This window comes from Ranitomeya variabilis, chromosome 2 (assembly GCF_051348905.1).
Source record: "Ranitomeya variabilis isolate aRanVar5 chromosome 2, aRanVar5.hap1, whole genome shotgun sequence".
In the NCBI taxonomy this organism is placed as follows: Eukaryota; Metazoa; Chordata; class Amphibia; order Anura; family Dendrobatidae; genus Ranitomeya; species Ranitomeya variabilis.
This window is the reverse complement of record NC_135233.1, coordinates 250,298,359-250,321,974: the sequence shown is the minus strand read 5'-3', so window position 1 is coordinate 250,321,974 and position 23,616 is coordinate 250,298,359. Positions and strand designations below refer to the sequence as shown.

General features: G+C 44.7%; 2 protein-coding genes across 4 annotated transcripts in view; both read right to left on the bottom strand.

The window, feature by feature from the left end:
- The window catches only part of ENTPD8 (ectonucleoside triphosphate diphosphohydrolase 8), a 30,995-nt gene extending 27,163 nt beyond the window's left edge, over window positions 1-3,832 (bottom strand). Inside the window, exons 1-2 of one of the 3 annotated variants that reach the window (XM_077284559.1) lie at window positions 3,691-3,832; window positions 3,151-3,288 (exon numbers count right to left, since the gene is read on the bottom strand). In XM_077284559.1, the coding sequence (XP_077140674.1) occupies window positions 3,151-3,276 (126 nt within the window). In that variant the 5' untranslated portion in view covers window positions 3,277-3,288; window positions 3,691-3,832. Of the gene's footprint in view, window positions 1-3,150; window positions 3,289-3,410; window positions 3,462-3,690 lie in introns of those variants that run through there. The other 2 variants (XM_077284560.1, XM_077284561.1) reach the window with 2 other exon arrangements.
- A 5,430-nt stretch (window positions 3,833-9,262) lies between these two features.
- LOC143805330 (uncharacterized) lies at window positions 9,263-11,844 on the bottom strand. The gene is made up of 2 exons (XM_077284545.1): window positions 11,735-11,844; window positions 9,263-11,260 (listed from the first exon to the last, which is right to left on the bottom strand). The coding sequence occupies exon 2, from the start codon at window positions 11,040-11,042 to the stop codon at window positions 9,612-9,614; it is 1,431 nt and encodes a 476-aa protein (XP_077140660.1). The 5' UTR covers window positions 11,043-11,260; window positions 11,735-11,844; the 3' UTR covers window positions 9,263-9,611.
- Window positions 11,845-23,616: the final 11,772 nt, after the last annotated feature.

Genomic DNA, 23,616 nt, shown 5'->3' with positions numbered 1-23,616 from the left:
ATCTGTCAGAGCAGGAAGCGGACGGCAAGGGACCAGACGGACATCAGATGGTGAGCATGTACGGTTTGTTTTTTTTTACTTTTACGCTGGTAACCACGGTAAACATCGGGTTACTAAGCGCGGCCCTGCGCTTAGTAACCCGATGTTTACCCTGGTTACCCGGGGACTTCGGCATCGCTCCAGCGCCGTGATTGCAACGTGTGACCGCAGTCTACGACGCTGGAGCGATAATCATACGATCGCTGCGACGTCACGGATCGTGCCGTCGTAGCGATCAAAATTGCACTGTGTGACGGTACCCTTAGTAGCCATTCAAACCCATTTGTGTCAACTTCTGTGCATGTTATCAGACCGAAATCACCAGGGTATGTGAACTTTTGCTCACGTCATTTGGATGTTTTGGGTTGTCATTATGATTTAAAAAGAGAAAACGCAGTAGTTTGACAATAAATGGCTTTACCCATCCACTAACCATGAGTGGAGAAAAAGTTTTGGTGTTATCATTCATATTCTCTGAAAAAAGGCCAAGAAAGCAAAAAATCTGCTGGGGTATGTAAACTTTTTTGAGCACAATTGTATCTCCCAATAAACCTGGGTCTATCTGGATCATGTCTTTCAGAAGTTTTATAGGGATACCTACAAGGCAGTGTTCAGTGTAGAGGACAGGATAAGTGTGAATCCAGCCTTATTACATCAGCATAGTTGGCTTACTGTTCATTTCATTAGCTAAGCCAACCATCTTCAACCATGACAAAATAGGCGACTGGCTGATTGCTCAGTTCATTATTTGAGGCTGTTCTCAGTCATGATTGATGGGAGCTGGCTTAGCTTATGAAATAAGCACCCAGCCAGCCCCCTCCACCCACATCTAATGATGTGTCCAACACAGGAAACACTCTTCTATAACAAGCGAAGTGCGGGAAGAGAAGCTAGTAGGAATCAGGTCTAGCGGTGAGATGGAGCTTTGCTTATAATACGAAAGTATACATAATTGCACATTTTAATATACAGTACTATGCAAAAAAATTTAGGCCAGGCCGGTGTGGAAAAATGCTTGAAATTAAGAAGCTTTCAGTAACAGATGCGTTAATAGCTTATTATCAACAAAATACAATGTGAATGAAGGAAAGAGAAATGTAAATCCCATCAATATCAACCGCCTGTCGCTTCCATGACTTCTTCTCATCACTTGAATGCAGATTTTGAGGAAACTTGGCAGTAGGTTGTTCCAAACACCTTGGAGAACTGACCCCAGATCTTCTATGCATGAGGTGTGCGCAGATCCTTCTGTGTCTTCATATGACCCCAGATAGACTGGATTATGTGAGATCAGGGCTGTGGGGCCGGTTCATCACACCCAAGACTCCTCTTTCTGTGGTCAGTTCTCTGTGATGTTTTGAACAATCTCCCTGCTGAGCCCCTTCAAAAACTCTATTCTTTGTTATAAACAGTTACAAAAGGTTTTTTTGTCTGAGAAAACCAAATAAAATTTAAATGAAAGAAAAACTGTGAACTATACCAAAAAGGAGTAATGAAGGCGACGGGCGGTCACCAATTATTGATGGGATTTATATTTGTTTTGTTCACTCTGTTTGCATTAAACTACTTTTTTCTCAAAGCTTCTTTCTCTGCAGCCTTTATTCCACACCTGCCTAAGCCTTTCACAGTAATGTATGTTTATTTATTTGTTTTAAAGTGGACTGTCTCTTTAAAGATCTGCCTCTCTGGACCTGACCACACTTCCTTACTGACCAAAATCCCACACTGTCTGTCTGCTATTTCAGCTTTCTTTTCTGCTCTCTTTCTAAGGCCGGAGTCTCACTACAGCGAGATATGGCCGAGTCTCGCAGGTTAAAGCTAAGCTCTGGCACCGGCACTCCGGAGCGTGCGGCTCCATGTATTGCTGTACGGCTGGCTGCACGCTCTGCTCTGGAGTGCCGGCGCCAGAGCTGGGTTTTAACCTGCGAGACTCGGCCGTATCTCGCTGTGTGTGATCCTGGCCTAAGACTGAACATGGACAAATCAGAATTCATCATCTTTCCCCCATCTCCCTCTGCCCCTCCACGAGACCTGAATGACAATGTCTGCTAACTTTCCTCGGGGTGCCTCGGGGTGATCCTCGACTCTGCCCTCTCTTTCAAGCCACATATCCAAGCCCTTGCCTCCTCCTGCTGACTCAAACTCAAACGTATTTCCCGGATCCGTGCATTCCTTGACCATGAAACCACAAAAACACTAGTGCACGCCCTTATCATCTCCCGCCTCGACTACTGCAACCTCCTACTCTCTGGCCTCCCCTCTAGCACCTCTCCAATCCATCCTACACTCTGCTGCCCGATTAATCTAACTGTCTCCCCACTATTCCCCAGCGTCCCCTCTCTGCCAAGCCCTTCACTGGCTTCCTATCGCCCAGAGATTCCAGTTCAAAACCCTAACTATGACATACAAAACCATCCACAACCTGTCTCCTCCATACATCTGTGACATGGTCTCCAGGGACTTACCTGCACGCAACCTTCGATCCTCACAAGATCTCCTTCTCTACTCCCCTCTTATGTTTTCTTCCCACATCCGCATACAAGACTTCTCCCGTGCTTCCCCCATACTCTGGAACTCTCTACCCCAACACATCAGACTGTCGCCTACCATAGAAACCTTCAAAAAGAACCTGAAGACCCACCTTTTCTGACAAGCCTACAACCTAGAGTGATCCTTAGTCTACTGAACCCCCGCACAACCAGCTCTACCCTCTCCTAGTGTATCCTCACCCATCCCCTGTAGACTGTGAGCCCTCGCGGGCAGGGTCCTCTCTCCTTATGTACCGGTTAGTGTCTTGTTTTGCTCATGTTTATTGTACTTGTCTATAATTGCCCCTTCCACGTGTAAAGCGCCATGAAATAAATGGCGCTATAAAAATTAATAATAAATAATAATGAGCATTTCCACCACAAGTTCCTCTTTTTGTCTTTCAAGTTACTGTAAAATCTATAAGTTATATCTTTCTGGAGAGGTAAAATACCAACCAGTACGACTGCCTTTATAGCAGCCGCAGTGTAGAGATCCTGCCTAATCAATGATAAATCCCAATATCACAATTCTGGAAGGGCTGGGTGACATCGCTGCCAGCAATGGTTGATGGCTGGATCTTACCTTGTTAGGTGATGGCTGATATATGTTTCTGCTACCCACTACACTGAGTATAAGAGCAATAATCCCAGACACAATGGAGATGCAGATCAGACATCCTACCACCAGACCCTTGCGGTTTCTGCACATGACAGCATCGACCTGCAGAACAGTAGATGTAGGCTCAGAGTCTGAAGTATTAAGGACAACGGCTACTTTGTTTCTAAGCAAATACATAATATATCCAACATGAAACATAGTAATAATGGTAATAAGAATAATACCGAAGAGAGAATACGGAAAGACTGCCTGCCATCTGGAGCTCACAATGCACGTCTTTGGGATCAGGCAGTGCCAATAACTAGGAAGGAAGTTGTTTTAGTGGCTTCCCCGCTTACAAAACATATCCGAAAAGGGCACGTGACAAAAAGGGAGCCAGCACAATATCAGGAGCACAGGTGACAGTGACAAGAAGAACTGATCTGGGAACGAAGACGTTTGGGGTTGGAGAAGCCACGGAACCATGGTATAAAGCCATGAGTGGTGGGCAGAGAGGCAACGTACCTGTCCTTGTTAGTGACAGTCCGGAGAGAACTCCCGTCCTCTTCTCTTGGGTCAAGGTGCAATGCTTGTAGTGTCACTGTGTGTTTGATGCAGCAGGTTCACAACCCCTCCCTCCAAGCCAGCAGGCATCCAATCACCTGGGCAGGACTGGTGCCAACTTCTTCTAGCCTGGCACAAGGTTTCAAAACACTGACTTGCCAAGAGAAGCTGTTAGGCACAATTATAGTCCAATTGCAAATTTTCTATGTGCTGCAGTTAGCATTTTACTTCTTAGAATGTTGACTTTACAATATCTGAACACGGAGAACAGAAAGTATCATGCAGGATATGATTAGATACACGGCTCAGCAGACAGGATCACACAGGATAGGATTGGATACACAGCTCAGCAGACAGGATAACAAAGGATAGAATTAGATACAGTGCTCAACACACAGGATCACACAGGATAGGATTAGATGCACAGCTCAGCAATCAGTATCACACAGGATGGGATTAGATACGTGGCTCTGCAGACCATATCACATAGGATTAGATACACTGCTCAACGGACAGTATCACACAGTAGATTTACATACACTTTTTTTCTCAGTTAACTAAAAGTAAATGTAGCTCATGGATTCACCCAATGAATCTGGGATGAAGGATGATTATAAATTTGCAAAATTTAATTTTGTAATTTTTTCTGTCATTTCATCTGATACTAATCTACATTTAGGATTTAGTTGCTTCTCTACACACCACACCAATACTAAGGCGCTCCCTGTATACAGACCCATACAGCTGCCATTGAACTCAATGAGGAATCTATTTGCTCCTTAACGCCCCCTAGTGAATTTGCCAATCCTGGTGTTCTGTGGCAAATGCCAAGCCTCCTGCCCGGTGTTGGGCTGTGAGCACAACCCCCATCCGTGTACATCGGGCACTCAGACCATCCTCATGGAGTCGGTTTCTAACCATTTGTGCAGACACATGCACCTTTGTGGCCTGCTGGAGGTAATTTTGCAGGGCTCTGGCAGTACTCCTCCTGTTCCTCCTTGCACAAAGGCTGAGGTAGTGGTCCTGCTGCTGGGTTGTTGCCCTCCTATGGCCCCCTCCATGTCTCCTGGTGTACTGGCCTGTCTCCTGGTAGCGCCTTCAGCCTCTGGACACTACGCTGACAAACACCGCAAACCTTCTTGCCACAGCTCACATTGATGTGCCATCCTGGATGAGCTGCACTACCTGAGCCACTTGTGTGGGTTGTAGAGTCCGTCTCATGCTACCATGAGTGTGAAAGCACAACCAACATTCAAAAGTGATGAAAACCTCAGCCAGAAAGCATTGGTACTGAGATGTGGTCTGTGGTCCCCACCTGCAGAACCACTCCTTTATTGAGTGGGTCTTGATAATTGCCAATAACTTCCATCTGTTGTCTATTCCATTTGCACAACAGCATGTGAAATTGATTGTCAAATAAAGTTGCTTCCTAAGGGTATGTGTCCACGTTCAGGATTGCATCAGGATTTGGTCAGGATTTTCCATCAGTATTTGAAAGCCAAAACCAGGAGTGGAACAATTAGAGGAAAAGTATAATAGAAACACGTCACCACTTCTGTATTTATCACCCACTCCTGGTTTTGGCTTACAAACACTGACGTAAAATCCTGACCAAATCCTGAAGCAATCCTGAACGTGGACACATACCCTAAGTGGACAGTTTGATTTCACAGGAGTTTGATTTACTTGGAGTTATATTCTGTTGTTTAAGTGTTCCCTTGATTTTTTTGAGCAGTGTATGTTATTACCATTCCCAGGTTGTTACCAGAGAACAACTGATATTTACAGCTGCAGGTTAATGATGATAATGTAATTTTTGTCACTATATGTGACTATTGTGCTACATTTTATATGCTCAAAATAAACATGTCATACAGAGGAAAATGGACTCCTTACTAATAATGGAGATCTGTTCACCCGGACACCTTCTGTTTTCTTAAACTGAAGACGTTCAGTGCTCATACACAAAGTTCCATTTCTGTACTCTATGTATAACAGAGACACTTAAGGGCACACACCAATTATAAAAATATATATACAGTAATGTAAAATATATTATAGCGATAACCTCAAGTGCTCAGTGGTAAAGAGTGTAAACCACTCAAGAGAGAGAGATGAAAACCCCAAAAGAACGGACTATCATACAGATACCGGACAAGATATATTCAGTAAAAAATTGCCTTTATTAAATTAAATAGATGGTGGCAAACAGTAATACTAACTAAAAAGAGACATGTGCACGTATCTGGACCATTCATCAAACAAAGTGTGTGTATATATATATATATATATATATATATATATATATATATATATATATATAATGTATATTGTGATGACCATAAAATCATTAAAACAGATGCCGGACCTCAAAGATCACATAATATATATATATATATATATATATATATATATATATATATATATATATATCTCAATTGACACATTTGGAATTATATACTTAACAAAAGTGTGAAACAACTGAAAATATGTCTTATATTCTAGGTTCTTCAAAGTAGCCACCTTTTTGCCTTGATGACTGCTTTGCACACTCTTGGCATTCTCTGGATGAGCTTCAAGAGGTAGTCACAGGGAATGGTTTTCACTTCACAGGTGTGCCCTGTCAGGTTTAATAAGTGGGATTTCTTGCCTTTTAGGCTACTTTCACACTAGCTTCATACGACGAACGTCGCCATACGATGAACGTCGCAATGCGACGTACCGACGCATACTGTGAAAAAAAACACAACGAGGGCAGCGGATGCAGTTTTACAATGCATCCGCTGCCCCATTGTAATGTCCGGGGAGGAGGGGGCGGAGTTTCGGCCACGCATGTGTGGTCGGAAATGGCAGACACGACGCACAAAAAAAGTTACATGTAACTTTTTTTGTGCTGACGGTCCGCCACAACACGATGCATCCGTCACACAACGGATGCAACGTGTGGCAATCCGTTGCAATGCGTCGCTAATGCAAGTGTATGGAGAAAAAACGCATCCTGCAGGCAATTTTGCAGGATGCGTTTTTTCTCCAAAATGACGCATTGCGACGTGCGTCGTACGACACTAGTGTGAAAGCACCCTTAAATGGGGTTGGGACCATCAGTTGTGTTGTGCAGAAGTCTGGTGGATACACAGCTGATAGTCCTACTGAATAGACTGTTAGAATTTGTATTATGGCAAGAAAAAATCAGCTAAGTAAAGAAAAACAAGTGGCCATCATTACTTTAAGAAATGAAGGTCAGTCAGTCTGAAAAATTGGGCAAACTTTGAAAGTGTCCTCAAGTGCAGTGGCAAAACCCCTCAAGCGCTACAAAGAAACTGGCTCACATGAGGACCGCCCCAGGAAAGGAAGACCAAGAGTCACCTCTGCTTCTGAGGATAAGTTTATCCGAGTCCCCAGCCTCAGAAATCGCAGGTTATCAGCAGCTCAGATTAGAGACCAGGTCAATGCCACAGAGTTCTAGCAGCAGACACATCTCTACAACAACTGTTAAGAGGAGACTTTGTGCAGCAGGCCTTCATGGTATAATAGCTGCTAGGAAACCACTGCTAAGGACAGGCAACAAGCAGAAGAGACTTGTTTGGGCTAAAGAACACAAGGAATGGATATTAGACCAGTGGAAATCTGTTCTTTGGTCTGATGAGTCTAAATTTGAGATCTTTGGTTGCAACCACCGTGTCTTTGTGCGACGCAGAAAAGGTGAACGGATGGACTCTACATGCCTGGTTCCCACCGTGAAGCATGGAGGAGGAGGTGAGACGGTGTGGGGTGCTTTGCTGGTTACACTGTTGGGGATTTATTCAAAATTGAAGGCATACTGAACCAGCATGGCTACCACAGCATCTTGCAGTGGCATCCTATTCCATCTGGTTTGCGTTTAGTTGGACCATCATTTATTTTTCAACAGGACAATGACCCCAAACACACCTCCAGCCTGTGTTAGGGCTATTTGACCAAGAAGGAGAGTGATTGGGTGCTACGCCAGATGACCTGGCCTCCACAGTCACCAGACCTGAACCCAATCGAGATGGTTTGGGGTGAGCTGGACCGCAGAGTGAAGGCAAAAGGGCCAACAAGTGCTAAGCATCTCTGGGAACTCCTTCAAGATTGTTGGAAGACCATTTCCGGTGACTACCTCTTGAAGCGCATCAAGAGAATGCCAAGAGTGGGCAAAGCAGTCATCAAAGCAAAAGGTGGCTACTCTGAAGAGCCTAGAATATGACGTATTTTCAGTTGTTTCACACTTTTTTAAGTATATAATTCCACATGTGTTAATTCATAGTTTTGATGCCTTCAGTGTGAATGTACAATTTTCACATTTATACACAGTATGTATATATATATATATATATATATATATATATATATATATATATTGTGTGTGTGTGTATATGGATCGACCCCAGGCGCAGGGCATTGGGGTACTCGGCACCGGGTCCCTCGGTCTCGGTTCTGGGGATGTCATGGTGGCCCGACCCGGTCCATGGCCCTGCTGAGGGGCGTCCAATTAAATGTGTAAGTTTGTCTGATGTTCGTAATGCCACCTGTGGTATTTGGTCAGGGTGACCGACGCTGCTGGGGGTCCGCTGGGGTGATGGAATGGCAGCCAGATGGTATACCTTCCCACAGGTGAAGTATGTCCCCAGGGCTTCCCAAAGTGTGTGGATGATGATAGTGATTGTTGTGAGGCGCGATGAATAACAAGGACACAAAGGTTGCAGTCTCTTTACCTTTTACTGAACACTTCAGCGTCCGCAGTCCAGAGTACCGCTCACGGGGCTGGCTGAATCCGGCCGGTCCGAAGGCACATCCAGAGTCCCCTTAGCCAGGAGGAAATCAGTAGCCTTCCTTCTAGCGCCTGTGTGTTGTAGTACCTCCCTGCTGAGCACTACGGGAAACTCCTCACAACCTTTGTAGATATTTCTGATGTTCTCTCTCTCTGTCCCCCAGATGATATGGATAGGACAACCCGTATGGCGGGGTAGGCCTGGAGTTAATTTATAGGGACCCTAGAGACGCCCCTCTCCCACAATTGCCTCGTGTCTTCTTAGGTATTTAGGTTGGGCAGCCAACTTGGAATTGACTGTCCTGCCGTTGTCTGGAGTAATGCGTAGAGTCAGTACTCCCTCGGTGTTCCGGCCACCGGCTACGCGCCTCTGAAGGAGGATGCCGATCTCTGGGCAGGACTCCTCCCAGTATTATCTCCTTGTGCTGTGACTTTGGTTCTCACTCTCCACAATATACTTCGCTTCGTGTCCTTTCTTAGGATGCTGCCGCAATGATGTGCAGGTGCAGCTCCGTAACGTTCTATCTCTTGCTAGGCCTCTGTCAGGATCCCACCCCTGACAGGACCTCTCTGGGTCAAACCCAGGCTGCTTCTCCCTCGATGTTATCTGGTCGAAGCCCAGTCTGCTTCTCTCTCTAACTTCCTATCCAACCCACCAGTTTTACCCGTGTGTGAGGAGTGCCCTAGTAGATAGAAGGCATCACTCCTTTTCTTCAAGTGAAAAAGCCGGATTACTCACCGGTAATGCCCTTTTAATGAGCCACGACAGCACCCACTTTGAGAGAGGGACCCGCCCATAGGAACAGGAAACCTACAGAGATAAAAGGGCGGCCCCCCTCTCCTCCTCAGTTGTTTTTCAGAGTACAAGAGGAACCGCCATTGTTAAATTAGTATACATTCTTAATTATTAGTACATTTTATTATATCTATAATCACCCATGAGAATATTTTGTATTAATAACTATACATATCTACAAGGGTGGGAAGTGACAGGGTGCTGTCGTGGCTCATTAAAAGGGCATTACCGGTGAGTAATCCGGCTTTTTACCCTTCGCCACGACAGCACCCACTTTGAGAGACTTTCAGAGACCCTTCACCTGGGTGGGATTACCGTACTAAGGACGGCTCTCCCGAATGCCAAGTCAGAAGCGGAAGACAGATCAAGCCTATAGTGTCTATAGAAAGTTGAAGGCGACGACCAGGTTGCGGCCTTACATATGAGCTCGATGGGAATGTCTTTATTCTCCGCCCACGAGGATGATACGGCTCGAGCTGAATGCGCCTTTACTCCCTCTGGAGGACTTTCGCCTTTTGACAAGTATGCAAGATGGATAGCCTCTCTGATCCACCGGGACAAGGTAGCTTTCGTGACTCCATGGCCTTTTCGATGACCCTGAAAAGACACAAACAGAGCCCTACTCTGTCTGCAAGAGCGGGTTCTGTCTATGTAGCCCAGGACTGCTCTTTTAACATCAAGCATATGTAGTTTTTCCTCCTCTGAATTTGCTGGATTATCATAAAAGGAAGGTAGAAAAATCTCTTGGGCTCTATGGTATTTTGTAGCTACCTTAGGGAGGTATGAAGGATCAGGTTTGAGAACTATCCTATCCTGATATGTTATTAGGAATGGAGGGTCTATAGAGAGGGCCTGGATGTCACCCACTCTTCTGGCAGAAGTTAAGGCTATCAGTAAAGCTACCTTGTATGTGATGTTTTTAAGAGGGATAGAATATAAAGGTTCAAAGGGAGGACCAGATAAGGAGTCTAGGACTAGATTCAGGTCCCAGGGTGGCAGGCGTGGAACATGAACCGGTGTACACCTCTCGCATGCCCTAATAAATCTAGTTACCCATCTATTACTAGCAATGTTAGCACTATAGAGGGCTCCCAGGGCAGACACTTGAACTCTCAGAGTATTAACTGATAACCCCATCTCACGACCTTTCTGTAAAAATTCAAGGATTGGTTTAATAGGAACCTTAGAGAAGGGTTTTGTATAGAAGTTGAGGAATTTTCTCCATACTCTGCTATAGATTAGAGTTGTAGATTTTTTTCTGCTCAACAGTAATGTATTGATTAGTTCTTGAGAAAACCCTCTTAAAGTTAGTATCTGCCTCTCAAGTTCCACGCCGTGAGGTGGAGGCCCTTTACTTGTGGATGGTAGAATGGACCCTGAAAGAGTAGGTCTGTAGTCACTGGCAGAATCCACGGATCGCAAACTGACATCGCTCGAAGACAGGAGAACCAAGGCCTCTTTGGCCAAAATGGAGCTATCAGAATCACCTTTGATCTTTCTTCTCTTATTTTCTTGATCACCAAAGGAATTAGCATCATTGGTGGGAAGGCGTAGGCTAGATCGTAATTCCATGGATACTGGAGCGAGTCTACTAGATCTGGACGATCTGCCACATTCAGGGATGCAAACATTGGTACTTGCCTGTTGCTCCTGGTCGCAAATAAATCTATCTGCGGAAGACCCCAAATGTCCACTATGTTTTTGAATATGCGAGGATTGAGGGTCCATTCTCCCTGGCGGAGCGTGTGGCGACTTAGAAAGTCGGCCCTTGAGTTTTCTATACCTCTGATGTGGACCGCCGTGAGAGATAGAAAATTGGGTTCTGCTAGATCGAAGATGTCTGCCGCTGAACACATGAGACTTTCCGATCGCGTTCCGCCTTGCCGATTTAAATACGCGACGACAGTTGTGTTGTCCGACCGGATCTTGACATGAGAACCTCGAAGCTGAGGAAGGAAAGAATTTAAAGCATAATATACTGCATTTAACTCCTTCCAATTGGAAGACTGCTGAGTCTCTAAAGGAGTCCAGCAACCCTGGGCTATATTTTGACCCAGATGGGCTCCCCACCCCTCTGGGCCTGCGTCAGTAGTAAGTATTTTAGGGGACCTAAATGCCCATGAGACTCCTCTGGACAAATGGACTTTATTTAACCACCAACGAAGTGAATGAAGTACGTCTTCAGATAAGGTGATTTTTGAATTTAGATGTTCCTGGAAATGAGACTGAGCATGAAGCACCTGGTGTTGTAGGGTTCTGGTATGGTATTGGGCCCATTGAACCGCAGGAATGCAGGAGGAGAGAGAGCCCAAGAGAGACATGGCCTCTCTGAGGGACATACGAGGATTTGATCTTGCCGTAGCGACCTTTGAAACTATGATTAACTTTTTGGATTCTGGTAAAAGACATTTTTGACTTACAGAGTCCAAGACTAGTCCTAGGAAGGACTGACGAGTTTCTGGAAGAAGTCTGGATTTTTTGAAGTTTATAATCCAACCTAAGGCCTGCAATGATGAAACGGTATTAGACAAGCGTTTTTTACATTGAGATGCTGAATTACCAATTATTAAGAAATCATCTAAATAGGGTACAATTAATGTGTCTTGATGACGTAGATGGGCCATCACCTCTAGCATAAGTTTCGTGAAGATCCGAGGCGCCATAGATAGGCCGAATGGCATGGCCGTAAATTGGAAGTGACGGATCCGGCCTTGTAGAACTACTGCAACTCTGAGATATTGTTGGTGTTCTATATGAATTGGAAGATGATAGTACGCATCCTTCAAATCCAGACCTGCCATAAAGCACCTAGGGAACAAGAGTTTTATAGTAGATCTTATAGATTCCATCTTAAAGGTGTGTTCAACCAAAAAGGCATTTAGTCTTTTTAGATTAATTATAGTACGAAAAGTACCATCAGGTTTTGGAACCAAAAATAAAGAGGAATAAAACCCCCTCCCTTCCTGGTTTATTGGTACTTCGATGAGAACATTCTTTGCCAAAAGGCTCAGAATTTCTAACTGAAGCGCTTCCTGTTGTTCCGGCGCTTTTAGAGATGTTACTACAAAGTTGTCTTGTGGTAATTTAAAGAAATCTAATCTTAATCCAGATTTTATTAGCTGAAGGATCCATTGATTCGAGGTTATATTTTCCCATTGATGATAAAAGAATTTCAGTCTGCCACCTACTGGGTATTCATCACTGATGGTATCTCCCCCGCTTAGATGTTTCGGGATTACTATATAAGGCACCTTTCGGTCTGGTTTCTTTTGTTTCCCACCGATCTTTTTGGGCCTCATACGGCCTCCTCCTGTTAAATGGCCGTCTTCTAAACGCTCTCCTATAAGAAGGAAGAAACTGTTTAGGAAAGCCCTTCCTTCTTTCTCCTGCCTTGTTAAGTAGGTCATCCAGAACCTTCCCAAACAAGAACTCACCCTGGCATGGGATTGAACATAATCTGGTTTTTGATTGTGCGTCTCCCTTCCATCCTTTGAGCCAAAGGGCACGACGAGCTGCATTAACCAGACCTGCTGACCTGGCTGCTAAACGGAGGGAGTCCGCTGAAGCGTCAGCTAGAAATGCTGCGGCACTTTTAATCAGAGGCAAGGATTGAAGAATCTTATCCCTTGTGATCTTGCCTTTCACCTGTTGTTCAAGCTGGTCAACCCAGACTAATAGGGACCTGGCTGTACACGTGCCTGATATGGCCGGTTTAAAAGCTCCAGTGTTTGTCTCCCAGGACCTTTTTAGAAGAGCTTCTGTTTTGCGGTCTAAGGGATCTAATAGAATCCCTGCATCTTCCACAGGTAGAGATGCCGGTTTCGAAGTTGACGCCACCGCTGCATCCACCTTCGGGACTTTAGACCACACTGCCAATTCCTCATCGCTGAAGGGGTAGCGTCTTTTAGAAGAGGATGGGAGAAACCCCTTCCCCTGTTTGTCCCATTCCTTCTTTACAAGGTCTTTAACGGCAGAAACTACAGGAAAAGCTCGCCTCTTTTTATGACCCAGGCCTGCAAACATAATGTCCTGTGCAGATTTAACTCCCTTAGTGTCTGGACACCCCATAGTGTTCCTTACAAATTTTATAAGGTTGTCAATGCTCTCAACTGGAAAACACGCTCCACCTTCATCCTCAGAGGAACTAGGAGATGATCCTGAGGTGTTGGAGGATCGAATTAGGCCCTCTTCAGACTCTGAGCTAGAGATTGGAGATAGGTGCTTAGTGCCCTGCTTTTTCAAGGATTCTGACCCCAGGGACTGTATTTCTTGCCGTATTAAGGCTCTAATATCTGTGGCTGTAACAGCTGCCTCATCCTGTAAGGTCTGGCTGATACAGGATTGACACAGCCTTTTAGAATATGTGTCAGGTAAGGGCTGCCTGCATAGAGCACATTCTTTATGCTTGGATTTACTAGTCCTTTTAGCCTAGGGGAAAATCAGAGAAGGAAGGGATCAGCTTATGGGAAAAGGATTATAACACTCACCCAGTGAAGCTATTATATTCATCATTATACCGGATTAGGAGATGGAGACACTGTGTGGGGTCTGAGTACTGCATCCGTACTTCTTGATTTACTTCTGTGAGTGTCAGATCCATCCATGGAATGACCACTCCGTTTAGCCGCTGACTTTAAGCTTTTAGCGCTACTTTTGTCAGCGCTATCACGTTCCACAGCAAGTGGAAGCTCAGTATCTGCCGGGGACGACATATTGAGCAACTAGCCCTGTGCCCCGGCGTTTTTGAATCGCGCGGTCCCAGGCAGCGTGCCGCGCCCCCCGCGAACCGGAAGTGCACCAACACTTCCGGTTCAATGAAGCAGCGCAGACTTACCCGCGCACCAGAGCCGGCGCTGCCGCTTTCTGGAATCGGCGCCCCGTACACACAGGCTCCCTCCATAGGCCGGGCCTTCCATGCCCGGAACCTGCCGGATAGTGCCCAGACGAGGGGGGAGGCTGCATGCAGTGGCTCCCCCGCCGCTGCTTCCGATGCCGCAGCCCCTGCTGTCACCGAGAGAACCACGCAGGCGGATGTACCGGCTCGGGTAAGAAAAAGTGGAGGCGCTCCAACCACCTCCATCTGTAGGTAATCCAGAGAGTTCCGATAGGAACAGGAAACCAACTGAGGAGGAGAGGGGGGCCGCCCTTTTATCTCTGTAGGTTTCCTGTTCCTATGGGCGGGTCCCTCTCTCAAAGTGGGTGCTGTCGTGGCGAAGGGTAAAATCTATTTATAGTGTGCTGTTTCACTATGTGTATATATATATATGTGTATATATATATATATATATATATATATATATATATATATATATTACATAAAAACACATATATATTTGTGATCATATAGGGAGCCCCCAAGAAGGGTGAACACAGAAAAATATTTTATATAAAAATAACACAAGTGCCAAGGTTATTGAATAAAGTAGCCACAAGTGAATTACAAGTGCCAAAATGTGAGTATATTATAATAAAAATGGGCATAAATTGGTTATTAAAAAAAAAAAAAAAAACTCACTCTATTTAGAAGGCTTACCAAGTGTAACAAAAACAAAGCTAATAAGTGCAGATCCATGCCGGATTTCTCACAGTGCAAAATGTGCAAATAAGGAGGAAGAGATAGTGAAAAGGATTTGGGGGCAATATACCTTTAAGGTCTGGGATCATAGACACGCGCACACCCCGACGCGCGTATCGGAATTGATTCCTTCGTCATTCCCTATAGCTACACCCCTACAAGTAGGTTTGTTGCCTCAATAGCGGGACCGAGTATTTTTGGGGTATTTTTAATTAGCAGACTGGAGATATCGTACATAGGAAAAAATAAATTTTGCCTGGCAAGGCTGGTATTGCCATGGTATTCTTGTGCCTGGTAATTTGTTAAGTATCTTCATTTCTCCCTCTCCCAGTACACACAGCACAGACAATGGCAGAATTGTCACAACCTTATTATGGTGCAAACAAAATCACTGGGCCTCCCATTACATTTCACCCACTTCATCTGCAGAAACTTTATTCCTCTGGGTACTGACTCATCTGAGGAAGTCCTGCACTAATGTTGATTTTATGGCACAAGGAGGTTATTATTAAAAGGATAATTTTTTCCTTTTTTTTTTTACATATACTCCTCCCCTGGAACTTTTTCTTTTAGCTTAACTTAACCACATAAAGGAACTTCACTTGTTAGAGTGAATGGTGCGATTCAAAGCTACAGCTATCATATAATGTTCTGAAAAATCCAAGTTGGGTGAAATAGTGAAGAAAAACAAAATACAATTCTGTCATTGTTTTGGGGTTCAGATCTTACAGCGTTCATTGTGCAGTAAAAATTGCCTGGCAATAGGTCAGTATAATTACAGCGTTAGCAGATTAAATGCTAGTATTTGCAACAGCGTTATCAAACCTTGGAGTTTTGGGGTTTTTTTACGGTTAAAAAATTTTCAAGACTTTGTAGAAGAAAAAAATTGTTTTGTGCCCCATTTTTTTGAGACCCTTTTTTATTTTCCCATTTATATAGCTGTATGAGGGCTTGCTTTTTTTGGTTTTGGTGATCTGGAGTTTTTATCGGTACTGTTATGGAGTACATACAATGTTCTAATGACTTTTTGTTGCAATGTTTTGAAAGAATATGGTAACTAGGAATGAGTGGACCCGTGGAAAAAACTTTCTTTCCAAACGAACTGTAAGGCTACGTTCACATTTGCGTTGTGCGCCGCAGCGTCGGCGACGCAACGCACAACGCAAACAAAAACGCAACAAAACGCACGCTAAAACGCTGCGTTTTGCAACGCATGCTGTCATGATTCTCAATGGCGAGAGAACATAGCCCAGCATATATGAGAACTAGCTCTTGGAAGATGGAAACTATACTGACCATGAACTAAACCTGCCGCACAACTAGAAGTGGCCGGGTAGCATGCCTACGTTTTTTTATCCCTAGATGCCCAGCGCCAGCCGGAGAACTACCTAATCCTAGCAGAGGAAAAGACAGTCCTGGCTCACCTCTAGAGAAATTTTCCCAAAAGGCAGACAGAGGCCCCCACATATATTGGCGGTGATTTAAGATGAAATGACAAACGTAGTATGAAAATAGGTTTAGCAAAATCGAGGTCTGCTTACTAGATAGCATGAAGACAGAAAGGGCACTTTCATGGTCAGCAGAAAACCCTATCAAAACACCATCCAGAAATTACTTTAAGACTCTAGCATTAACTCATAACACCAGAGTGGCAATTTCCGCTCACAAGAGCTTTCCAGACACAGTAAAGAAACAGCAGCTGTGAACAGGAACAAAATGCAAAAACACACAAGGACAAAAGTCCAACTTAGCTGGGAGTTGTCTAGTAGCAGGAACAAGCACAGAAAGGTTACTGATTACATTGTTGACCGGCATGAAACTGACAGAGGAGCAAGGTTATATAGCGACTCCCACATCCTGATAGGAGCAGGTGAACAGAGGGGATGATGCACACAAGTTAAATTCCACAAGTGGCCACCGGGGGAGCCCAGAATCCAATTTCACAACAGTACCCCCCCCTCAAGGAGGGGGCACCGAACCCTCACCAGAACCACCAGGGCGATCAGGATGAGCCCTATGAAAGGCACGGACAAGATCGGAGGCATGAACATCAGAGGCAGTGACCCAAGAATTATCCTCCTGACCGTATCCCTTCCATTTGACCAGATACTGGAGTTTCCGTCTGGAAACACGAGAGTCCAAGATCTTTTCCACAACGTACTCCAACTCACCCTCAACCAACACCGGAGCAGGAGGCTCAACGGAAGGCACAGCTGGTACCTCATACCTGCGCAACAATGACCGATGAAAAACATTATGAATCGAAAAGGATGCAGGGAGGTCCAAACGGAAGGACACAGGGTTAAGAATCTCCAATATCTTGTACGGGCCGATGAACCGAGGCTTAAACTTAGGAGAAGAAACCCTCATAGGGACAAAACGAGAAGACAACCACACCAAGTCCCCAACACAAAGCCGAGGACCAACACGACGACGGCGGTTGGCAAAAAGCTGAGTCTTCTCCTGGGACAACTTCAAATTGTCCACCACCTGCCCCCAAATCTGATGCAACCTCTCCACCACAGCATCCATTCCAGGACAATCCGAAGATTCCACTTGACCGGAGGAAAATCGAGGATGAAACCCCGAATTACAGAAAAACGGGGACACCAAGGTGGCAGAGCTGGCCCGATTATTGAGGGCGAACTCCGCCAAAGGCAAAAAAGCAACCCAATCATCCTGATCCGCAGACACAAAACACCTCAAATATGTCTCCAAGGTCTGATTAGTCCGCTCGGTCTGGCCATTAGTCTGAGGATGGAAAGCAGACGAAAAAGACAAATCTATGCCCATCCTAGCACAGAATGCCCGCCAAAATCTAGACACGAATTGGGTCCCTCTGTCAGAAACGATATTCTCCGGAATACCATGCAAACGAACAACATTTTGAAAAAACAGAGGAACCAACTCGGAAGAAGAAGGCAACTTAGGCAAGGGAACCAGATGGACCATCTTAGAGAAACGGTCACACACCACCCAGATGACAGACATCTTCTGAGAAACAGGCAGATCCGAAATAAAATCCATCGAGATGTGCGTCCAAGGCCTCTTCGGGATAGGCAAGGGTAACAACAATCCACTAGCCCGAGAACAACAAGGCTTGGCCCGAGCACAAACGTCACAAGACTGCACAAAGCCTCGCACATCTCGTGACAGGGAAGGCCACCAGAAGGACCTTGCCACCAAATCCCTGGTACCAAAGATTCCAGGATGACCTGCCAACGCAGAAGAATGAACCTCAGAGATGACTCTACTGGTCCAATCATCAGGAACAAACAGTCTACCAGGTGGGCAACGATCAGGTCTATCCGCCTGAAACTCCTGCAAGGCCCGCCGCAGGTCTGGAGAAACGGCAGACAATATCACTCCATCTTTAAGGATACCTGTGGGCTCAGAATTACCAGGGGAGTCAGGCTCAAAACTCCTAGAAAGGGCATCCGCCTTAACATTCTTAGAACCCGGTAGGTAAGACACCACAAAATTAAACCGAGAGAAAAACAACGACCAGCGCGCTTGTCTAGGATTCAGGCGCCTGGCAGACTCAAGGTAAATTAAATTTTTGTGGTCAGTCAAAACCACCACCTGATGTCTGGCCCCCTCAAGCCAGTGACGCCACTCCTCAAAAGCCCACTTCATGGCCAAAAGCTCCCGATTCCCAATATCATAATTCCGCTCGGCGGGCGAAAATTTACGGGAAAAAAAAGCACAAGGTCTCATCACGGAGCAGTCGGAACTTCTCTGCGACAACACCGCCCCAGCTCCGATTTCAGAAGCGTCGACCTCAACCTGAAAAGGAAGAGCAACATCAGGCTGACGCAACACTGGGGCGGAAGAAAAGCGGCGCTTGAGCTCCCGAAAGGCCTCCACAGCATCAGGGGACCAATCAGCAACATCAGCACCCTTCTTAGTCAAATCAGTCAATGGTTTTACAACATCAGAAAAACCAGCAATAAATCGACGATAAAAGTTAGCAAAGCCCAAAAATTTCTGAAGACTCTTAAGAGAAGAGGGTTGCGTCCAATCACCAATAGCCTGAACCTTGACAGGATCCATCTCGATGGAAGAGGGGGAAAAAATGTATCCCAAGAAGGAAATCTTCTGAACCCCAAAAACACACTTAGAACCCTTCACACACAAGGAATTAGACCGCAAAACCTGAAAAACCCTCCTGACCTGCTGGACATGAGAGTCCCAGTCATCCGAAAAAATCAGAATATCATCCAGATACACAATCATAAATTTATCCAAATAATCGCGGAAAATGTCATGCATAAAGGACTGGAAGACTGAAGGGGCATTTGAAAGACCAAAAGGCATCACCAAATACTCAAAATGGCCCTCGGGCGTATTAAATGCGGTTTTCCACTCATCCCCCTGCTTGATTCGCACCAAATTATACGCCCCACGGAGATCAATCTTAGAGAACCACTTGGCCCCCTTTATACGAGCAAACAAATCAGTAAGCAGTGGTAACGGATATTGATATTTAACCGTGATTTTATTCAAAAGTCGATAATCAATACACGGCCTCAAAGAGCCGTCTTTCTTAGATACAAAGAAAAAACCGGCTCCTAAGGGAGATGACGAAGGACGAATATGTCCCTTTTTTGGGCCGGTCAAACTGTCATGATTCTCAATGGCGAGAGAACATAGCCCAGCATATATGAGAACTAGCTCTTGGAAGATGGAAACTATACTGACCATGAACTAAACCTGCCGCACAACTAGAAGTGGCCGGGTAGCATGCCTACGTTTTTTTATCCCTAGATGCCCAGCGCCAGCCGGAGAACTACCTAATCCTAGCAGAGGAAAAGACAGTCCTGGCTCACCTCTAGAGAAATTTTCCCAAAAGGCAGACAGAGGCCCCCACATATATTGGCGGTGATTTAAGATGAAATGACAAACGTAGTATGAAAATAGGTTTAGCAAAATCGAGGTCTGCTTACTAGATAGCATGAAGACAGAAAGGGCACTTTCATGGTCAGCAGAAAACCCTATCAAAACACCATCCAGAAATTACTTTAAGACTCTAGCATTAACTCATAACACCAGAGTGGCAATTTCCGCTCACAAGAGCTTTCCAGACACAGTAAAGAAACAGCAGCTGTGAACAGGAACAAAATGCAAAAACACACAAGGACAAAAGTCCAACTTAGCTGGGAGTTGTCTAGTAGCAGGAACAAGCACAGAAAGGCTACTGATTACATTGTTGACCGGCATGAAACTGACAGAGGAGCAAGGTTATATAGCGACTCCCACATCCTGATAGGAGCAGGTGAACAGAGGGGATGATGCACACAAGTTACATTCCACAAGTGGCCACCGGGGGAGCCCAGAATCCAATTTCACAACAGCATGCGTCCTTTTTGGCCGAAAGTTGGACGCATGCGTCGCAAAACGCAGCACAACGCATGTCCATGCGCCCCCATGTTAAATATAGGGGCGCATGACGCATGCGGCGACGCTGCGGCGCTGAACGCTAATGTGAACGTAGACTTAATCAGACTTCCAGGAGTAGAGTCCCTGTTCAGAGTTCAGCACCTAGTGACCGGGACAAACCACAAACTTTACAGTTCTGGTTCGCTTCTCTAATAGTAACCAAAAATTGGCAATTCTGATCTGTTTTATTTGTTTTTTTTTCTTTATAACGTTTACCTTGTGCGTTGAATATGGAGTTTGGCACAGCGATACTAAATACATTTATTTGTTTATTTTTGAATTGGGAAAAGGTGGGGATTTAGGCTTCTATTATTTTTCTATAATTTCTAAAAACATTTTTCTTTATTAATATCGCTTTGTTTTTTATTAGTCCCTAGTCACCAAAACTTGCAGGCCCCAGGAACTGAACCATTTAAATGCTGCCGTCAGTGATTAACATAGCAAAAACGATTAAACTGCAGCGATTAGAGCCCACTCCATACGCCTGCACCCTGATGCTGATGTACAGTGGGTATGGAAAGTATTCATACCCCTTTACATTTTTCACTCTGTTTCATTGCATCCATTTGGTAAATTAAAAAAAAGTTCATTTTTTTCTCATTAACCCCTTTCTACCATTGGACGTACTATTCCGTCCACGTGGGGTGGGCCCTACTTGCCATGGACGGAATAGTATGTCCAGCGTGATCAGCCGCGCTCTCGGGGGGAGCGCGGCCAATCGCGGCCGGGTGTCAGCTGACTATCGCAGCTGACTTCCGACACTATGTGCCAGGAGCGGCCACGGACCGCTCCTGGCACATTAATCCCCGGCACACTGCGATCAAAGATGATCGCAGCGTTCCGGCGGCATAGGGAAGCATCGCACAGGGAGGGGGCTCCCTGTGTTCTTCCCTGAGACCCTCGGAGCAACGCGATGTGATCGTGTTGCTCCGAGGGTCTCCTACCTCCTCTTCCCTGCAGACCCGGATCCAAAATGGCCGCAGGGGGCCGTCCGGGTCCTGCAGGGAGGTGGCTTTCAAGTGCCTGCTCAGAGCAGGCGGCGGGAATCCTCCTTGCAGTGCCTGTGTGATCGATGATCTGACACAGTGCATTGCAAAGTGTCAGATCAGCGATCTGTCACTATAATGTGATGTCCCCCTTGGGGCAATGTAAAAAAGTAAAAAAAAAAATAAAATAAAAATATTCACGTGTAAAAAAAAATAAAAAAATAAAAAAATAAGAAATAAATAGAAAAAAAATCCTAAATAAAGAAAAAAAATATTGTTCCAATAAATAAATTTCTTTATCTAAACAAAAAAACAATAAAAGTGCACATATTTAGTATCGCCGCGTCCGTAACGACCCGACCTAAAAAATGTCCCACAAGATAACCCCTTCAGTGAACACCGTAAAAAAAAAAAAAAAAGGCAAAAATCATATCATACCACCATACAAAAAGTGGAATAACACGCGATCAGTCCGCAAAAAAACAAGCCGCCATACACCGTCATCAACGAAAAAATAAAAAAGTTATAGTCCTCAGAATAAAGCGTTGCAAAAATAATTATTTTTTATATAAAAAAGTTTTTATTCTTATGGAGAAAGGTGAGATTCAAATGCGGCCTACAGTCCAAACTGTCCCCACTCACTCCCCTATTTCATAATCCTATGTTCACCCCGGGATTGGAAATAGCACATTTTACCTGGTGGGTCCTAAGGGATATCTCCACGCTGAAACATCTCTGCTCTCCATTCAATTTATTACTTACCGGACAAGAATTTGTCCAGAGATATGAGCCACCACCCAAGGAAGCCCTTCGTATAAACCAGATCCTCCATTTCGCCAGACAGCATTCACCCTGTGGAGTTCCATTCAGTCCAACCAATTTTGAACAGAGGTGCATTGACGATCCTTTGGGTAATGGAATTATATCCCTTCTATATTCTCTGCTTAACAAACCACATGTAGAAGGTAAGCAAAAATATATGCTGCAGTGGGAGAGGGATCTGGGATTTACTATGCCCATAGAGACTTGGCACACTTGTTGTGACACGCTGTCTCGGGGTTGTCATCAGACATCTCTGACCGAGACATCACTTAAAGTTTTGCACCGAACATATTATGTTCCAACAAAGCTCCATGCCATGTTTCCACATATATCTGAGAGCTGCTTTAGGGGTTGTGCGGTCCCGGGAGACCTTTTACACATTTGGTGGGGATGTCCGGTGGTTGAGGCCTTATGGAGGGAAGTTAAGCTACTTATTGAACAATTATATGGTAAAACCATCCCGATGGATCCCACCGTTTTCCTGTTGGGCAAGAGTCTCCCTGGGTTCTCAAATTGTTTGCAGAAACTGGTGACCACTTTATGTATGGCGACCAAAATTCATATCGCTGCCAAGTGGAGATCCCACTCATTGTCTATATCTTTGGTCAGGGATAGAATGGATGAGATCCTATTATGTGAGCGAATCCAGGCCACCAGAAATGACGAATGGGAAGTCTTCTTCAAGACCTGGAGCTCTTGGATGGATCTGGACCCGGGCTCTCCTCTTGCTCAGGCCCTCTCGCTTTCTCCGTAAATTCTTATAAAAACTGGGATATATATTAACCTTGTTATTCCGTTCATCTTGACCCTCTAGACCTGGCCACACTTTCTTTTTTTTTTTTTTTTTTTTTTTTATTGTATATCTTTCATACAGCTCATGAAGTCTGTCCGCTTGATACATGATTATGTTTAAATTTGGGGCCATATTATCTGGTTTCTTTATATACCTTCTGTAGGGATGTTTACAGTTAAGAAGCTCATAGTCCTCTTGTTCTTTCCCCCAGTCTGTCTTGTCTTGTACCTTCCTTATTTTGTATTGATATCTTATGTTTTAGTTATTTTACCCGATGTACGATAGTCTCCTCTATTTTACAGATTTTGTACTTTATGTGTGTTGCCTCTCTCCTATGTTTGGAGGAGCATCTGCATTTGGTTTTTGTTATATTGAAAATTTCAAATAAACAAATTGAAACTAAAAAAGTTTTTATCGTATAAAAGCGCCAAAACATAAAAAAATGATATAAATGAGGTATCGCTGTAATCGTTTTGACCCGAAGAATAAAACTGCTTTATCAATTTTACCAAACGCGGAACGGTATAAACGCCTCCTCAAAAGAAATTCATGAATAGCTGTTTTTTGTTCACTCTACCTCACAAAAATCAGAATAAAAAGCAATCAAAAAATGTCACGTGCCCGAAAATGGTACCAATAAAAACGTCAACTCGTCCCGCAAAAAATAAGACCTCACATGACTCTGTG

Coding starts and splice junctions, on each gene's coding strand:
- LOC143805330 (XM_077284545.1), bottom strand. CDS start 11,042: ATGGACCCTCAATCCTCGCATATTCAAAAACATAGTGGACATTTGGGG.